The sequence below is a fragment of the Ascaphus truei genome, chromosome 5 (assembly GCF_040206685.1).
Source record: "Ascaphus truei isolate aAscTru1 chromosome 5, aAscTru1.hap1, whole genome shotgun sequence".
In the NCBI taxonomy this organism is placed as follows: domain Eukaryota; kingdom Metazoa; phylum Chordata; class Amphibia; order Anura; family Ascaphidae; genus Ascaphus; species Ascaphus truei.
This window is the reverse complement of record NC_134487.1, coordinates 151,703,514-151,720,735: the sequence shown is the minus strand read 5'-3', so window position 1 is coordinate 151,720,735 and position 17,222 is coordinate 151,703,514. Positions and strand designations below refer to the sequence as shown.

Sequence of the window (17,222 nt, the reverse complement as noted above, 5' to 3'; positions counted from 1 at the left end):
CCAGCAAAATAATTTTAGCCTAAAGTAATCACCAACAAGCTGCAGGGACTGGGTGTTTTTCATACTTCTTTACACTCTAGCAAAGTCTTACAATACAAACACAATGCACCTCACAAATTATACTATACTTCAGTTTAAAAAATAAATAAATCCTGGCATTGCTGTACTTGTTCTTTTTACTTCAAAGAATATGCTATATAATATTGGGTGCACCGGTCAAATGTATAATTAGAGACAATAAATAGCTAATTCTAAAGCTGTACATAGATGAAGAAAAAAAATATTTTTTTATTGTTTGGGCATAATTACGTTAATGCAAAACATCTATGCATTTCCCAAAATTGTAATTATCGCAGGCAAAGGACGGGCATATCTAGGACCTTAGACTTTGATCTTTTTTTATTACACAGCACATTCGCAGTAATGCAACTGTACTGTTATACCAGGGTTGTTCAACTCACGGCAGAATATACATTTCCGTGAAGAAAACAAAAAATATGGACCCCCTAACACGAACTGCTATTTCAAATTCTTCAGCCAAATATTTGCACAGCACCTGTGAAAATTGTTTTGTTTAGAAATGTGAGTGGAAGCACAGTAAGGCACCGCCGATTTCTTGGCAACGACTTTAACTACTCACAAGTGTGTTTTAGTTCGTAAGACCCAAAATACCTAATTTTATTTATTTTTTTAAGTGGATTATCTACTTGATAAGTAAGTGATTTGTAACAAGCTTGTTTTCTGCAATTGTGAAAACACCAACTGATAAAACAGCCTGATAAAACCCATGTATTTCATTCCTTTGCAAAATCAGTTAATATTGAAAAAAGCAGCTGTTCTCCACTGAAAAATCAGCTTCAAAGCACACTGAATAGACACAGTAACATTATCCACTATATCAGGCTATCCAGTCAAACACATTTTTAACACCATGTATTTCAGCCGTTTAGTTAATGTGGCTCTGATACTTTGATACAAAAACACACCAAAACAGGAGTCATTTTATGATTAGCGCCCTTTAATTGCAGGAGGCTGCAATTATTAGCCCTATAAGATTTCATAAGTGCCTACAATAACTGGCACTTTATTAAATTAACTTGGCTGAAGACATAGATCACTAATCGTGGGAAATATAGATCTCTACGGTATAAACTGCCTTGCTAAAAACATTGAAGAAACACAGTAATGATACCAGCAACATTTTTCAAAAAACCGTTTGTCACCCTGCAGTCTGAATACAATCTGATAGGCCAACTAGTTTCTCATCTAACAGTCACATTACGTTTACCTTATACCTATTATAAAATGTACAGCATATGAAACTCAATATCTTCTTTATTACCGTAATTCAATTTCCATACTGTGCCTCTATCATCAGTGAAATATCACCAAAGCATGCTTTGTCGGTTAACACCATGAAAAAAAAATTACTTTTTTTTTTAACTTTCTAAACATGAGCATTAAAGCTGAAGACATTTTGAGTCACTTCAGTATTTAAAAGTTCTATATAAAACTGAACATAAGATGTACACATTTATTCCATTGCTCCCCCAGATACACAAGATTGTGCATGATAGCGACAGCTCGCTGGTCCATTCTGGTAGATCAGATCGATGTTGTATTTGGCCCATTAAAGTCCAATTGCGGTATTCAGTTCAAAACACAGAGATAAGGGCAAACACTCCATACAGTAAAGCACAAGGATACGCGACTAGGAGCTGCTGTCCATCCATGGCCAAAGCAGAAATGAAGATCTTTGAGGCAGAGAAGCTACACCAGCCGATTATTACGGCTGTGAGAAGGATACCTGCAATTCCCCTACAAAAAAAAAAAAAAATTGAGGTGGGGGAAACAAAGTAAAATTGAAGTATTCAATTCATAAAACCTTAAAATGTTACTGAGTTTACCACATACAAAAGTGCAATGTTATGTAATTTAAGACAAACAAAATAAAGTCCTCTACACAAATGACAGCTGACTGAAAAATAAACATGCTAAAGTCTTCATTGTGGTCAAAAGAATAGAATTAAGCAACGAGAGCACATTCTCCAACAATATTTAATGAAAGCTTTTTTTAAAGTCAAGTTAAATGTATAATAGGGTTTCCAGTACACTTAAGAATAGGAATTTTGGGAATGTTGCCCAGCTTCGTATTGTGTGGCTCAACTGATTTTGGATGATGCCATTATGCACTCCACTTTTAAGCTAATTAAGCTTTTTCCAGCTACATAAGTGCAGTTTTCCCATATACACACCTAGTTTTGTTGAAGATGGTCTCGTATGTCTCTGAATGATAAGTCTATATATATCTGGAAGTTACTTAATTCTCCTCCTCAATTTTAAAGCTTTACATTCTTCTGCCCATCCTTATATCTCAGCCCTAATTTCTCGCTATGCACCATCCCGACGTTCTTCTCAAGGATGTCTTCTTTCTACCCCCTTTGTATCTAAAGCTCTCTCCCGCCTTAAACCTTTCTCACTTTCTACCCCACACCTCTGGAATGCCCTTCCCCTCAATACCCGACTAGCACCCTCTCTATCCACCTTAAGACACATCTGCTTAAAGAAGCATATGAATAGCACTTGATAATCCTGGACACATGATACATAAAGCTTTGCCCCCTGCAGACGCACTTACTAGAATTCCCTCCTACTGTCTCTGTACGTTCTCCCTACCTACCAATTAGATTGTAAGCTCCTCGGAGCAGGGACTCCTCTTCCTTAATGTTACTTTCATGTCTGAAGCACTTATTCCCATGACCTGTTATTTATATTATTTGTTATTTATATGATATGTATTACTACTGTGAAGCGCTATGTACATTTATGGCGCTATATAAATAAAGACATACAATACAATACTTATGTGTTACTAGCAACCTGCATTATTAAATGCTGACATCGTAAGGGGTGGGGGGGTGGGGGGGCAGCAAGGGACAAAGTGATTTTAGCTTTACACCATGGGGTTATTGTCATTTAGTTAAAATGACTAAACTGTTCTAAACTGAAGTTTAAAAAAGGTATCCAGGTAATAAAGTGTTAATATTCCATAAATTAGAGCAATAAAAATATATTTAAAAAAAGTTACAATACAAATATATTTTTTTTTTTAAGTCTATTTGTGGGGATTAAATAAGTGAGCATAGATGTGCTACTTACTGCAAAGAGAAAACGATAGCAAAGCCAGACATGATAATCATGGGGAGAAGACAGTAGCCGAGGACACTGGAAACACAGCCGAATGAAACACCTGTCATGCTCATCAAATTTAGAAGACAAAATATCCCCAAACATCCAATTGCGCTGATTCCATAAACGTAGCCGAACTGAATCTTGCCTGCCTGCGATGAAAAATACAAGTTTACAGAAACAAAGAAAAGAAACAGCCTAAAACTGTTCAATAGCAGTTGGTTATAAAACAATCAATGCAATAAAACCATTGGGTTACAAGCAGTAATTCCCACTTCAGGTTCATTTAAAAAAACTGGAAAGCAAATAGATTAAGCGCCTTCTAAATTGTGCACTAACTTGCTGTAGGTAAAAAAAAAAAATATATAGCAAAATTCCCTATATCCCAATCTCTCCTTAACGATGCAGTGAAAGAATTGCTCTTGCATGGAGAAACAAAACATTTACAATGGGTCATGTTTAAAATAACTGCTCTCCATCATATGTACACCCATTTTAGCAATATCAGTTCTGTTGCTGTAAGTTTAACTTGCTATATATGAACAAAGCACAAAAAGTTAAGTATCAGAAGCATCCTTTGAGGTGTCATAATTAGAACTTTGTGGGCTATTTTTTTTTTTTTTTATGATATAGTGGTAACTAAGCATTGATAGCAACTAATTACCCTTGAAGACTGGGAGGAAAGAGAAATTCAATTCAGCAAATATCTACATACCAGCAATAATGTGGCTCCAAAAGCAAGACAAAACACCATTGGTCCTGCCAAATCTGTCTCGTTCATAATGCTGCCATCTGCTGCTTTTAATGGGTGCAGCACGGTCAGTGTCTTCTGCCAAATGTGGTCAAAGTTGATTCCAAGTTCTATGATTTTTAAAAGGAAGAAACAGAACACAAGTAAGATATAATTATCTAAGCACTATGAAAATTAATAATTTAAAGTAGTTATACAACAGTGTTTACACATTTCTGTGTATAACATGCCGACATAGGCCTGGATTGACTAAGCCGAAATGTGGGGTACCACACAACGATGCACCAGTTACTGCCAGTGAGGGTCTGATAACCCTCATTGCAGGTTGATGTATCCCAGCCATAGACATAGTTCAAAGATCTAGTAGCCGAGTTGATCCTAGAAAAATGTAGCTTCATTATAGGGTGTGAAAACTTTTACATAGATGATGTAACCAGAACTCTTCATATGAAGAAAGTGCGTCATCTCAGGTGGGAGTACAATTCTGGCCAAATATAGAGAAGCATCTTTTTTTAATTGAATTATAGTTCAAATGTTTCCAAAATATGTACAACCGAACTGAATGGAAACAACATCAATATATTGTGAGGGATGCTGGTGGTTTGACTCACTGGTTATAAAAATGATGCAAAAATGGATAATACTAAATAACTATGGGCAGTGTTCGACAAACAGGCATAACCACACACCCGTGGCGAGTGGATTTAGGCTGCTGGCGAGCCGAGCTGCGGCTTTATGAATTCCCTTGCTCGCGCCATTTAAAAAATAATAATAATCCCCCTCCCTGATTGGTTGACGCGAGGAAGAGGGCCGGCTGGAAGCTCTGGGTTAGCCCCGTCCCCCGATCTCCTCCCCCCTGCCACCCGATCTAACCCCCCTCCCCACCCCCGATCCCCGCTTGCTGCCTGGGGCGGGAGGTAGGCTGGGGGTCCCCACATGCTGCCCGGGGCGGGAGGTAGGCTGAGGGGCGTCCCTGCTTGTTGCCCGGGGCGGGAGGTAGGCTGCTGCGGCAGCGGTGTCCGCCTCTGGAGGGGTTGCGGCGTCCGCCTGGGGAGCTGGGGTGGTGTGTGCTGCGGCAGCGTCCGCTTCGGGGGGGCGGGGGTGTGTGCTGAGGCGGTGTCCGCTTTTGTGCTGCGGTGATGCGGTGCTGCGGCGTCCTGTGTGTGTGTGTGTGTCTGTGAGAGAGTGTGTCGCCCTCGCCCAGGCCCTGTCGCCCTCGCCCTGGCCCAGTCGCCCTGGCCCAGTCGCCCTGGCCCAGTCGCCCTGGCCCTGTCCCCGTCGCCCTCACCCAGGCCCCGTCGCCCTGGCCCCGTCGCCCTGGCCCCGTCGCCCTGGCCCCGTCGCCGTCGCCCTGGCCCCGTCGCCCTGGCCCCGTCGCCCTGGCCCCGTCGCCCTGGCCCCGTCGCCCTGGCCCCTGCCGCCCTCGCCCAGTCCCTGCCGCCCTCGCCCAGTCCCTGCCGCCCAGTCCGTCGCCCCTCGCCCAGTCCCTGTCGCCCAGTCCCTGTCGCCCTCGCCCAGTCCCTGTCGCCCTCGTCCAGTCCCTGTCGCCCTCGCCCAGTCCCTGTCGCCCAGTCCCTGTCGCCCTCGCCCAGTCCCTGTCGCCCTCGTCCAGTCCCTGTCGCCCTCGCCCAGTCCCTGTCGCCCAGTCCCTGTCGCCCAGTCCCTGTCGCCCTCGCCCAGTCCCTGCCGCCCTCGCCCAGTCCCTGCCGCCCAGTCCCTGCCGCCCAGTCCCTGCCGCCCAGTCCCTGCCGCCCTCGCCCAGTCCCTGCCGCCCTCGCCCAGTCCCTGCCGCCCTCGCCCAGTCCCTGCCGCCCTCGCCCAGTCCCTGCCGCCCTCGCCCAGTCCCTGCCGCCCTCGCCCAGTCCCTGCCGCCCTCGCCCAGTCCCTGCCTCCCTCGCCCAGTCCCTGCCGCCCTCCCCCCAGTCCCTGCCGCCCTCCCCCAGTCCCTGCCGCCCTCGCCCAGTCCCTGCCGCCCTCGCCCAGTCCCTGCCGCCCTCGCCCAGTCCCTGCCGCCCTCCCCCAGTCCCTGCCGCCCTCCCCCAGTCCCTGCCGCCCTCCCCCAGTCCCCGTCGCCCTCCCCCAGTCCCCGTCGCCCTCGCCCAGTCCCCGCCGCCCTCCCCCAGTCCCCGCCGCCCTCCCCCAGTCCCCGCCGCCCTCACCCAGTCCCTGCCGCCCTCACCCAGTCCCTGCCGCCCTCACCCAGTCCCTGCCGCCCTCACCCAGTCCCTGCCGCCCTCACCCAGTCCCTGCCGCCCTCACCCAGTCCCTGCCGCCCTCACCCAGTCCCTGCCGCCCTCACCCAGTCCCTGCCGCCCTCACCCAGTCCCTGCCGCCCTCACCCAGTCCCTGCCGCCCTCACCCAGTCCCTGCCGCCCTCACCCAGTCCCTGCCGCCCTCACCCAGTCCCTGCCGCCCTCACCCAGTCCCTGCCGCCCTCACCCAGTCCCTGCCGCCCTCACCCAGTCCCTGCCGCCCTCACCCAGTCCCTGCCGCCCTCACCGTCTCTGTGTGTGTCTCTCTCTTTCTCTGTGTGTGTGTGTGTCTCTTTCTCTGTGTGTGTGTGTGTCTCTCTCTCTCTGTGTGTGTCTCTCTCTCTGTGTGTGTGTGTGTCTCTCTCTGTGTGTGTGTGTGTCTCTCTCTGTGTGTGTGTGTGTCTCTCTCTCTGTGTGTGTCTCTCTCTCTGTGTGTGTGTGTCTCTCTCTCTGTGTGTGTGTGTGTCTCTGTGTGTGTGTGTGTCTCTCTCTCTCTTTCTCTGTGTGTGTGTGTGTGTGTGTGTGTGTGTGTGTCTCTTTCTCTGTGTGTGTCTCTCTCTCTATCTGTGTGTGTGTGTCTGTCTCTCTGTGTGTGTGTGTCTGTGTCTCTCTGTGTGTGTGCGTCTCTCTCTCTGTGTGTGTGTGTGTGTGTGTGTGTGCGCGCGTATCTCTCTCTCTCTCTGTGTGTGTGCGCGCGCGTGTCTCTCTCTCTGTCTCTCTGTCTCTCACACTCTGGATCTCTTATTTACCCTATATATCTTAACTGCCCTATACCTACACCGAAATAACCTATACTGCTTTCTTCCAGATCTAACTCTCGAGCTTCACACGGGAGACATCGGAATCCCCCCTAAACCAGAAGACAGGTAAGGAACACCTCCCCTCCAATGTATAACATTGCGGGAATGAGAGTACCTGGACATTGAGGGACTGCAGATCAGGCAAGATCCCAGGCGGGATTACTACTTTAGATATTGTGACACTGGGCGTCCAGGAACTAGTTATGGGGTTCAGGAACACACACGTAACAAGGACTAATTGTAGTATAATGTAATACAATAAATAAACTAATGTCAAAAACGAATGTTGTTCTTACTAGGAATTTATTCATTTATTTTTTTTAAAAAGCGGGACTGGGGGCGAGTAGATTTTTTGTTCGGCGAGTAGATTTTTGGGTGATTTGTCGACCACTGACTATGGGTATGAACCGTAATAGAGCAATTATGAAGCAGATTAAAGGACAATGGCATTTTAGACATGCAAAAGCATCAAAATTTAGAGTCACTCTCTAGGTGATGTAAACACTGAGATTTAACCACTTTGCTGCCGGAGATCCCTCTGGTAAGTTTGTTATGAAATACGTTTCACTTGTTTAAGATTACAGTGGGTGTCTCCTCTATTGTAACAGACTACGCTGGTATGATTGCCATTTACTAATGAATTTGGATGTCCAACACTTACTTTATATGGCATATTCTAATTTAAAAAAAAGAAAAGAAAAAACGGGCACCAGCCCCAGAAAACTATCACATGTAACCCCTTCCTTATTGGAAGGATACACTAACTATTCTGATGAATTTTCTTGATAGACAAATAGCAGACGTAAGACACACAACCCATGAGTCATCAATGAGCGTTGCACTAAATCAGCATTATCTGCCATAAAAGTCAATTGCAGATATCGCCAATTCAGGCGTGATACAGCAGAACACACTTTAATGACTCCAGGGCACACTGCCATATTTACCAAGTGGTCCATGTCACTTGAATAGTCCATAAGGTGCCATATAGCTTAGCACTGCTTTGTAAATATATTTCTCAATTCATTGTTTATTTCTATTATATTCATTTTTAACTTGTAACAACTGTGTTGTGGTATGCCACATATGTTAACTCATGTTTAATATCGCAGCATATAAATTATAGAAAATAATTAATATTTACTTAAGGTTTAATCGCTTATATTTGTCGCTCAATTCAGACAGACAGACAGACATGGTGGGTAAAAAAAAAAAGTGACAAAAACCCTCCACTGCGAAGCATATAGCAAATGGAAATATTACTGTATGCTCATTTGCATGTCTTAGACAGGTCTGCAACCCCCAACAGAAAAATTAGTGTACAAAAAGCACTACTACCACCAAATATTAAACTAAGAATGTTAAATAAATAATACAACAATAGTGCATGAAGTCCAATAGTAGGGTCCTGTGATATTGTCCAAATAGCAGCCTAAAAAGTCCACTGGGTGTCTAATGTCCAGTATGAAATGCAAAACATAAACAGACCTCTCTGGCGCTGAGGAATAGAGGAGCACGATGGAGCCAAGATGGTAAATGCTTGGATCTTAGGAATGACGTACCTCAGGAAAAGGAGACAAAAATAACACACACTACTATAATGCATGACCTGGGATAAATTCTGATATGCAAGGTAAATAAAGGCAAGGGATTTAATAGTATTAAAAAGAGTAAAAAATTGTAAACAATATACATGTGAGCACACACACTGTGTTCACAATGACGATGACATTGAGTGATTATCTAAATGACCGATGTCACACCCTCCTCCGCGGTGGGTAAAAATTGGAAACCTACTCACATCAAGTAGCTAGGTCTCAAGCCTCAATGTGGACAATCTCACAACGCAGATTGGACTTCTCCCGTCTGTGGATGGTGTTCTGTCACAGTGGCAGCTTCAAGGCGCCAATTACTCCGAATCGGCTACCACTCCGCTGCTCCGGATGATGTCACACGCTGTACTACCACTACGGTGTCCCTGCTGTGCCACAATCCAACGCGTTTCTAGACTTAAAATCACGGGTCTCTTCGTCGGGGATAATCATCAAGGCGATCTTACAAGGTTATTTATACCCTGCTGAGTCCCAGATCATTCATAAAATTGAATCGTGAATCTCAATTATGCAATTAACGGCTCACTGCATTAACTTAACCGTTATTCAACATACATAAAATACAAAATAACATTAAATGCAATTATGCAATATATGAGTGCCAAAAACATATGGACATGACATAATAAACGACATAACACTAAATATACATTAAAATAATGAGAATATAACATAATTTACTAATTAGTGCATATAAAAATCACATACTAAATATGAATACAGTATAATACTTGGTGATACTATGTGAACCTAAAAGTGATATTGACCAAATATAATTATAATTATGAAGATGAATGCTATGTGAACCTATAAGAGGTTGAAAATTACGATATCTAATGTGAAAATAACAAGTGCTGTAATGAATGAACTCAATAAACCACTATATATATATATATATATATATATATATATATATATATATATATATATCAACTGTAAATATTACTGTATGTTCATTTGCATGTCTTAGACAGGTCTGCAACCCTGTCTTTCCCCATTATCGTCCAGCAGACAGCGCTTCCACTGCAGCAAGGGATTCTGGGAAATGACATGCAAATGAGTACTCCGTGCCACCTTTTGTCTCAAGCTCGTATTACACAAGCAAATCCTCAAGACAATGCGGCCAGTGGACAGGAGGGGGGGGACGGCCAGTGGACAGGAGGGGGGGGGACGTCCAGTGGACAGGAGGGGGGGCGGCAAGTGGACAGGAGGGGGGGGGGGGGGGAGGCCAGTGGACAGGAGGGGGGGGAGGGCCGGTGGACAGGAGGGGGGGGGGAGGCCAGTGGACAGGAGGAGGGTGGGGCGGCCAGTGGACAGGAGGGGGGGGACGCGGCCAGTGGACAGGAGGGGGGGGACGCGGCCAGTGGACAGGAGGGGGGGGACGCGGCCAGTGGACAGGAGGGGGGGACACGGCCAGTGGACAGGAGGGGGGGACACGGCCAGTGGACAGGAGGGGGGGACACGGCCAGTGGACAGGAAGGGGGGACACGGCCAGTGGACAGGAGGGGGGGACACGGCCAGTGGACAGGAGGGGGGGGACGGCCAGTGGACAGGGGGGGGGGGGACGGCCAGTGGACAGGAGGGGGGGGGGGGACGGCCAGTGGACAGGAGGGGGGGGTGGGGACGGCCAGTGGAAAGGAGGGCGGGACGGCAAGTGGACAGGAGGGGGGGGACGGCGGCCAGTGAACAGGAGGGGGGGGGGACAGCCAGTAGACAGGAGGGGGGGGACGGCCAGTGGACAGGAGGGGGGGGGCGGCCAGTGGACAGGATGGGGGGGCAGTGGACAGGAGGGGGGGGCAGTGGACAGGAGGGGGGTAGCAGTGGACAGGAGGGGGGTAGCAGTGGACAGGAGGGGGGTAGCAGTGGACAGGAGGGGGGTAGCAGTGGACAGGAGGGGGGTAGCAGTGGACAGGAGGGGGGGGGCAGTGGACAGGTCAGGAGGGGGGGGGCAGTGGACAGGACAGGCACCCGGCGTTGGCCGGGCTTAAAATGTCCGGCTCCTCCCTCATGTGCAGCTCCGGTCCCCATCCTACAGTATCACACACACACAGTCACACACACACACACTGTCACATATACACACACACACACAGTGTCACACACACACACAGTGTCACACACACACACACACACACAGTGTCACACACACACACACAGTGTCACACACACACACACACAGTGTCACACACACACACACACAGTGTCACACACACAGTGGACAGGAGGGGGGGGGGGTTAGGGAGAGTGGAACGTCCGGCGATCCGAAAAGGCGGCTCCCCGCCTCCCGCCAGCCGTGACTGCGCACCACCACCGCACCCCCCCCCCCCCGCGCGCCCATCTCCCTCCCCACGCGGGCAAGCAAGGGAGCGCCGTGGGGAAAGGGACCAGAGGGAAGGGCATGTCCCGCAGCGTGCGGCGGCTCACTGCGGGTGGGGGGGGGGGGGGTGATGTTGTCACGCTCACCTCGGTTGGGAGCCATCTTAGCCGCGAGGCAGCTGCAGGTGGAAGGGGGTCCTTCCGGAGGCTGCCTGCCCACTGCCTGTCCCCCCGCCGGGGGAGGGAGGGAAGTGAGCGCGAGGGCGTGAAGTGAGCGTTGGCGGCTGGCCAGGAGGGCCGCGCTTCCCCTCCTCCAGGAGCCGGTGCAGGGCGGCGCACGTGAGGGCGAGTGTGATGGGGGGAGGGGGGGGGAGAGGACACGTGTGTGTGTGTCTCGCCGAGGGGGAAGAGAGTGGCAGTTGGGTGACGTCAGAGCCACCAATCTGATTGGCCAGAGGCTGAGGACCAATCAGATTCACCGCAGCTAGTACCAACCTTTTCGATTTTATATATTAAGATATATGGTTTATTGAGTTCATTCATTACAGCACTTGTAATTTTCACATTAGATATCGTAATTTTCAACCTCTTATAGGTTCACATAGTTAGCATGCATCTTCATAATTATAATTATATTTAGATTATATTTAGTCAATATCACTTTTAGGTTCACATAGTTAGTATCACCAAGTATTATATTCATATTTAGTATGTGATTTTTTTTATCCATTAATTAGTAAATTATGCTATAATTTTCTCATTATTTTAATGTATATTTAGTGTTATGTCATTTATTATAATGTCATGTCCATATGTTTTTGGTACTCATATTGCATACATTGCATTTTATGTTATATTGTATTTTATGTATGTTGAATAACGGTTAAGTTCATGCAGTGAGCCGTTAATTGCATAATTGAGATTCATTATTCAATTTTATGAATGATCTTGGACTCAGCAGGTTATAAATAACCTTGTAAGATCGCCTTGATGATTATCCCCGACGAAGAGACCAGTGATTTTGAGTCTGGAAATGCGTTGGATTGTGGCACAGCAGGGACACCGTAGTGGTAGTACAGCGTGTGACGTCATCCGGAGCAGCGGAGTGGTAGCCGATTCTGAGAAGTTGGCGCCTTGAAGCTGACACGATGACAGAGAACACCATCCAAAGACATTAGAAGTCCAATCTGCGTTGTGAGATTGTCCACATTGAGGCTTGAGACCTAGCCACTTGATGTGAGTAGGTTTCCAATTTTTACCCACCGCGGAGGAGGGTGTGACATCGGTCATTTAATCACTCAATGTCATCATCATTGTGAACACAGTGTGTGTGCTCACATGTATACTGTTTACAATTTTTTACGCTTTTCAATACTATTAAATCCTTTGCCTTTATTTACCTTCATATCAGAATTTATCCCAGGTAATGCATTATAGTAGAGTGTATGTTATTTTTGTCTCCTTTTCCTAAGGTACGTCATTCCTACGATCCAAGCATTTACCATCTTAGCTCCATCGTGCTCCTCTATTCCTCAGCACCAGAGAGGTCTGTTTATGTTTTGCAGGTCTGCAACTCCGCCTTTCACCATTATCACCCAGCACACAGCACTTCCACAAGGGATTCTGGGAAATGACATGCAAATGAGCACACAGTGCCACCTTTTGCTTCAAAACCATTTTTAACATGGTTCCCTATAGGCTTAAGCTTCAGAATCCCTTGCTGTAGTGGAAGTGCTGTGTGCTGGGTGATAATGGTGAAAGGCTGGGTTGCAGACCTAAGACATGAAAATGAGCATACAGTAATATTTCCATTTGAGATATAGATATATAGATAGAGAGAGATATATAGAAACCCTGTCTTCCCATAAGAGAAGGCACAAAAGCAGCAACACTCAGATATAGCAAAAAGACATGTATTAGCAGTGACAAAACAGCACACTATAAACCCACCGTTTCGGTCCGGGCACCTGAGGAAGGTCCTGCCAGGACTGAAACGTTGGGTTTAGTGTGCTGTTTTGTCACTGCTAATACATGTCTTTTTGCTTATCTGAGTGTTGCTGCTTTTGTGCCTTCTCTTATGTGAAGACAGGGTTTCTATATTGATTTTTATGGCGCATGCACCTTGACTTTACATTTGTTGCTTGGAGTGCTGGCTCTGCTTTTTGTTATAGAGATATATATAGATCTATAACACAAATAATAATACCAGGATATTTCCATCATAATAAACCTTTAAGACCCATTACATTTACATTAAAAGACATAATACATTTGGCTGAGGGAGTACTGTAGCTTAGTCGTAATATCACCTTTAGAGTGATAAAGCTGGTTCAAATCTCAGTGTCTGCTCCTTGTGACCTTTGACAAGTCCCTTTACCTCCTTGTGCCTGAGGCACCACAATTCAATTATACGATCAGGGACAAACCTGCAAAATGCTATGCACATTGCCAGTGCAATAGTATATACGGGAAAAAAGTATTTAATTATTGTCACTGCTAACTGAAACATGCCTAACACTGCCACTATTAAAGCAAAAGCCTGTTTGATCTAATTGTAGGGTTACCAAAGATTTATTCTAAATTGACACAAATGTATTTTCCTTTGTGAATCCAATTCTGTTTCCTATGCTGAATCCTAGTGTGGGCAAAATTCTGATAAACACAATTACTTTACCCACAATCTATCTATATCACACTGAAATAATCTATTCCAATAGGGACTTCACTACAACAGCAATAACCTCAGATAAGCAGCTTAAGTCTTTCAAGGTTTAAATGTACCTTCCAGTAAAGGTGGTTCATCATCAAAGGTACTTCCGTAGACCGATTCTGTTGATGTAGGAGTGTATGCGTGTGTTGGTTGGTAGATTTGACCTATATATGGCTGCTGTTGGTTCATCATCTCCGGTGGAATGAAACTGCCCTGTTGGCCACACTCATAAGCATTCTGACTGTTCAAAAAACAAACCAGTTAGGTCAGTGTATACTGCAGAGAACGTAAACAGAGCATCAGATACAAATATTAGCACACTGATGCTAAAGCAATGCAAAGATCTTATCATGCATAACCAATAATAGAGCATGTGAAACAGAACAATAGTAACTTGTCCTTTTCTATGAATTTATTGAAGGAAATGGCTGATGCAAAAGTACGAAAAGTACTAGGGGTAGACATCAAGTGTCACAAACTACTGCACCCTTTTAAAGCCGATGTTAAATGCTTTTTGGAGTGTGTTAGGCACTTTGTGTAGATCTATCAAAGTGCTGGGTATACATTCTGGCTACTTTAGCACCATTGGGCTCAGTGAATAATAGGGAAAAGTTTGTATAAAACCAAAAAGTGGTCTCTCTTCACCCTATGCTGTACTTTACTTGCCACTGTTATGCTCCTTGTTTGTACCATCTTTTCTTTAAATTGTAATTGTGTAATGCACTGCATACACTGTTTATGTTACATAAATAGACTTATATATACAGCTGTAACTTGTCTTTCAGACGACAACCAAGACCATGTAAATACAAAAGCTAAATAGAAGCACAACATTTACATTATGTGAAAAAGGCCATAGGGTTGTGGGTGTTTTGCAGTGCATATAGGCCCATATTCACTAAGTCATAAGACACCTTTACAGAATGGCTTATAACAGGGCTAGATTTACTGTGAATGAGCTGTAAGGTGTCTTACAGAGTAACAACGTTTAGTAAAGATGGCCCATTGATTTAAAAGGGCTTGTGGAAGGTGTCTTATGGAAAAGCATGTCTTAGTAAATATAACACAATCCATTTAGATTGGTTACAAATATCGCATTGGCTATAAAACAGGGGGGGTGGGGTAAAGTTGTGGAAGTTACTTGCTATATGGTCCTCCGCTTCCATTGTAATCGTAGGCCTGCGACTGGTCGTCAATGCTATAGCTGGTTTGGTAGAAATCTGTATTGAAGTTTTCAAAGTTTGACATGACAGCAGCTCTACAAATTAGATGGGAAAAGTCAGAGAGACAGCTTGCTTTGAAGCTGGTTACATCTTACAATGGCAATACAGACTCAAGAAAAACACTTAAGTGTCAATGTTTGCATTGACTCACAGTTAGGATGATAAAGGGCAAGGCTATTAGAGAAGCAGAATGCCCAGGAACTTCTGGTCTGCCTCTGTGTTTTTATGGGATTGTAGTTCAGCCTGGGATATCCAAAATGTTCATTTTCCATGGAAACGCAACAAATGTTGTGGGTCAAGATTAAATGGGATACAGAAATCACACAATAGTATGGAGCCCAGCTGGAAATACTGGATACAGATAGCCAGAGATAGGGCTTGGGGAGAGAGGAAAATACAGTAGATGAGATTTGAGTGGACCAGTTCACCTCCGATTGAAAGGAAGAAACGCCAGAGGACACTAGAATTGGGCAATATACTGTACAGATAAGACAGTAATAATCGACATTAAAAAATAAAGTCAATATTGATTTTTTTTTTATTATTGCTAGAGGCCATGGGAGTCATTTATGTTTACAGATAAATGGTGATTTACTGTTTAACACGCAGCTGCTTTAAAGAAGACAACTCAATTTAAATAGCACAGTTATAACCCTCCTTCCGAGGTTAGCAGCACTCCACCATTGCCTCAAAGATCGCTTCACTCTGTGTTTACCCCAGTCCCCAGAACGTGCTACGTTATTGAGGCCTTGCAATGTTTTTAGTATGTTTATTATCCTTTGCTGAGTTTCGTATTCAACAGATATCACGATAAATATCGCTATCATGATACATTTCATAGCAGCGCTACCATGGGAACTGTTTCCTTATTGCCCAACTCTTGGGGTGTTTCAGATCATCCCAGTGATTAACAGCGGGGCAAAAAACAGGACAGAAACAATAGAGGCAAAAAACAAGAGGGGAATAACACTTTGGGAAGAAGGGCAGGTAAGTCTCTCATGGCTGTAGTTATGGCAGGTAAGTCTCGCTGGGTGTACAGTAGCGAGTCACACCTCCGGAGTATAACTACGTACTCTGCAGCCAGAGAGGACTCCTTCCTTACTCCCCTATCTCTCACCGCTGAGGCCGCTCTTCCCCGGCTCCCTCCTACGCAGCTCACACAGGACTCTCCCGTTGCTACGTGTCAGAACGAAGACTGCAGATCGCTTCCGGGTCACGTGGAACGCATGCGCGAAACGAACCAAGTGCAGCCTGTAACTTCCGATGCTGCTGGCAAAAGCTTCTCCTCTTCCAAGCAGCGTGAGTGGTTGACAATGCGCATGCGCATGCGCAATCACCAGCTGTGCTGTGCTGTGCACACAATACATTATGATGCAGAATTGGGAAGATTAAATTATAATAATAATGGTGCCCATCTCTGAAACGAATGTCAGGATCAGGTTACTTGCAGTATACAAAATCCCCCCCTCCCCTCCTGTCTTTGTACGTTCCTCCTATATACCAATTATATTGTAAGCTCCTCGGAGCAGGGACGCCTCTTCCTAAATGTTACGTTTATGTCTGAAGCACTTCTTCCCATGACCTGTTATGTATATTATTTATATTTATTTGATTACCATGTGTATTACTACTGTGAAGCGCTATGTACATCAATGGCGCTATACAAATAAAGACATACAATACAGTCACTTGTATACTGAATTGTTATACTTCCCAAGCCTGCTGTGTGGTATTTAATCTTCCTGAGATGTAAACCCTTCCATTAGGGAGATGGACAAAGGAAAGGAGAGACCGTATCGTTTATACAGATATGCATTTAGTGAATGTGACAATTGTATCAGGGAGAAATATAAATAATTTAATTTGCATATATATGAGGGTGTGATCTGGTAATGAAGTGTAACTCCACTGCTAAAGGGTTAATAGCATGCCTGCCATATACTGGGATGCAAAGCAAGCAAGATGAGAGGGAATGTGGATACTAGAGTGTGAAATAGAGTACTCTTCATGAGAGACGGAATCAACTGGCCTGCCAATAAATGGTATGAAGTTCTTTGTCTCTGTCTACCTTACTGAGAAGGGGTTCCTCTCTGCCCCTGGCAGATCCCCATAGGATGGAGGTGCTGCACAAGCGAGACCGAGAGCCTGTCCCTTGCCAATCCTCATACCAACGCAGAGACTCAGGCCTCCTGAACATAACAGGTGAGCACGCACAGCACTCAGACACACCCGTAGCATGAGGACCTCACCTAAAGGAGGGGGGGGAAGGGTGTTACACACACACACACACACACACACACACACACACACACACACACACACACACACACACACACACACACACACACACACACACACATACATACCC

At 45.4% G+C, this 17,222-nt stretch overlaps 1 protein-coding gene across 4 annotated transcripts; it reads right to left on the bottom strand.

Moving 5' to 3' along the window:
* Positions 1-268: 268 nt before the first annotated feature.
* YIPF5 (Yip1 domain family member 5) lies at positions 269-16,117 on the bottom strand. Of its 4 annotated transcripts, XM_075601043.1 has the most exons (7): positions 15,972-16,044; positions 15,006-15,097; positions 14,773-14,889; positions 13,703-13,872; positions 3,905-4,050; positions 3,160-3,341; positions 269-1,818 (listed from the first exon to the last, which is right to left on the bottom strand). In XM_075601043.1, the coding sequence occupies exons 3-7, from the start codon at positions 14,877-14,879 to the stop codon at positions 1,656-1,658; spliced, it is 768 nt and encodes a 255-aa protein (XP_075457158.1). In that variant the 5' UTR covers positions 14,880-14,889; positions 15,006-15,097; positions 15,972-16,044; the 3' UTR covers positions 269-1,655. The 4 variants fall into 4 exon arrangements, with proteins under 4 accessions (XP_075457158.1, XP_075457157.1, XP_075457159.1 ...); XM_075601042.1 differs by lacking the exon at positions 15,006-15,097 and having other exon boundaries at positions 15,972-16,117; XM_075601044.1 differs by lacking the exon at positions 15,006-15,097 and having other exon boundaries at positions 13,703-13,868; positions 14,777-14,889; positions 15,972-16,117.
* Positions 16,118-17,222: the final 1,105 nt, after the last annotated feature.